Source organism: Salvia splendens, chromosome 9, assembly GCF_004379255.2.
Source record: "Salvia splendens isolate huo1 chromosome 9, SspV2, whole genome shotgun sequence".
In the NCBI taxonomy this organism is placed as follows: domain Eukaryota; kingdom Viridiplantae; phylum Streptophyta; class Magnoliopsida; order Lamiales; family Lamiaceae; genus Salvia; species Salvia splendens.
In genome coordinates, this window is record NC_056040.1 from 14,947,440 (window position 1) to 14,949,869 (window position 2,430).

Consider the following 2,430-nt stretch of genomic DNA (forward strand, 5'->3'; position numbering starts at 1 on the left):
ATACTCGGAATATATTGCTGGATACACCCAAACGCTTTAATAAAAGTCTATAAAAGATAATATTCCATTATATTGGTACGGCTTAAATATCTACCGTTTCTTTCCAATATCCCCATGCTCATCACGTGACATGGGCCCCAGGTAAGAAAATATCTCCACTAACCACCCTTCAACCATAGTTTCTTAAATCAATACCTTAAAATTTACTACTTTCATAAATATTGGTTTCAGTCCTAAGAAATATAAATAGAATATTAATATAATAATGATTAAAATTTACATTTAATTTTGAAATTAAATATAAAAAAAATGCGTTACTGCTATAGCAGTAATTTTTAATAATCGACATTTTTAAATAACAATATGCAATATATTTAGGGGTAATTTATTTTGTAATATTACTTTATTTTTCTTTTATTCATATAATAGCCGCCCCACACACGCTTCTTAATCATGGTTGGGCAAACTGACTCACATCCAACCCCAATAGCTTAGCAATCTCCGCCTATATAAATCGTCCTCACCCTCACTCTTCTCCATCAGCTCTCTTATTTTCCTTCTCGAATCATCGTTTCAGTTCTTCAGTTTCTCTAGAAATGGCCTCCGCTGATGTTGAATTCAGATGTTTCGTAGGTGGTTTGGCGTGGGCCACTACTGAGCAATCGCTCGAGCAAGCTTTCTCTCAGTACGGCCAAGTCATCGATTCGAAGGTCTGTTTGCGAGGAGATCGGATCCCAATCCATCGTTTCTATCTCATTTGATCTGTTTCCGTTACTCTGTTACTCTCTGCTACTGTTACTGTTTCTGTTACTAATTAGCTTCTGGAACGGTACGTTCTATCTTCCTCTTTTCTATCGAAGGGTCGAAGATTGAATAATCGCTTTTCAGTTTTTTTTTAAAATCCAGATCTGTGGTGTATTTTGGTAGATCTGATTGTAATTTGTCTGGATTCGATTGTTTTATGCAGATCATCAACGATCGTGAGACTGGAAGGTCCAGGGGATTCGGATTTGTGACGTTCAACGAAGAGCAGTCGATGAGGGATGCGATCGACGCGATGAACGGTCAGGATCTGGACGGCCGTAGTATTACCGTCAACGAGGCACAGTCTCGCGGCGGAGGTGGAGGTGGAGGCGGAGGATTCCGTGGACCTCGCCGTGATGGAGGCGGCAACGGCGGTGGTTACGGACGTCGTGAAGGCGGCGGCGGATATGGAGGCAACGGCGGTGGTTATGGAGGAAATGGTGGAGGCTATGGCCGCCGTGACGGTGGCGGTTACGGTGGGGAGCGTTCTTCATACAGGGGTGGATCTGATGGAAACTGGAGGGAATAAGTATTAGGTTGCGACTCCTTATTAGTAATTTCCCTTGCTGTTTGGTTACTTGTTCTGTCACGGTGTTCCGCTATAAGTGATTTGTTCCTTGGGTCTTTGGTTACTGGATTTCTGTTGCTGTGTCAAATTGAAGTTTTACAACGTTCTGATGAATGAAGTGAATTGATATTCTAATTGAATATTGTATTTTCTATTTTTGTTACCGGTTGAGTTTTGAGATTTGCCTGAAATTTTTTCATTGAATTAAGATGCAAATTTCAACTGGTACATTTAACTGAACATAAATAAATATTAACCCAAGGAAAAATTAAGACCCAAAAATTCTGATATGTCTCGCTCGTTTACAGTAAGAATTACAGGGAAATACTAATTAACACTGAAAATTGAAGATTCACAGTATCAATTTTCAATTCATTGAACATAAATAAAATAAGATATCAAATCATTTTGAACTCAAAATAATGAAATATTATAATGTGACTTTGAATTTAAGATGACAGAATTATATTTCATATCAAGATAGCAATTATACAAGAACAGCAAGTCTTCATAATCTTCAAAAGTAATAACTCTAGACATATGCAGATTACTTAACTAATGACAGCAGTTAATTATGCGTTAGTACTAAGAGCACCCGCATCGCTCGATGCGGGCAGTGGCGTATCCAGGATTTATGATTTGGGGGTACGAATTTCATAATAAATAATTACGACATAAATAAAATAACATTAAATATATAAATAATTTAAAATACCAATAATTTTTATTTGAGGTACGAATTGTATAATAAAAATAATAGAAATATAAAAAATAAAGCAATTAAAAAAAGTAAAAATAATTTTATTTGAATTATGAATTTTACTACAAATTATATTACATAAATGATAAAAGAAATATGGTACAATATTACAGATCAAAACAATTAAAAAAATAATAGCATAATATGAAAAATAAAAATAATTAAAACATACTCACTATATTATCTAATATCTAGAAAAGAAAATACGAGTGTAAATAATTACATAACAAAAAGAAAAAAGAAAATGTGAGTGCAAAAATAAAAAATAGCAGCTCAATTAATTAGTAGTATAACTTCA

The 2,430-nt window shown here is 34.7% G+C and overlaps 1 protein-coding gene across 1 annotated transcript; it reads left to right on the forward strand.

Moving 5' to 3' along the window:
• The first annotated feature begins 529 nt into the window (after positions 1-529).
• On the forward strand, positions 530-1,512 carry LOC121748731 (glycine-rich RNA-binding protein GRP2A-like). Its single transcript, XM_042143220.1, has 2 exons — positions 530-710; positions 968-1,512. The coding sequence occupies exons 1-2, from the start codon at positions 597-599 to the stop codon at positions 1,331-1,333; spliced, it is 480 nt and encodes a 159-aa protein (XP_041999154.1). The 5' UTR covers positions 530-596; the 3' UTR covers positions 1,334-1,512.
• Positions 1,513-2,430: the final 918 nt, after the last annotated feature.

What these genes read in the sequence shown, in the direction of transcription:
- LOC121748731 (XM_042143220.1), top strand. Translation starts at nt 597, where the DNA reads ATGGCCTCCGCTGATGTTGAATTCAGATGTTTCGTAGGTGGTTTGGCG. An exon ending in GCCAAGTCATCGATTCGAAG is followed by an intron (nt 711 to 967) that starts GTCTGTTTGCGA and finishes TGTTTTATGCAG; the next exon opens with ATCATCAACGATCGTGAGAC.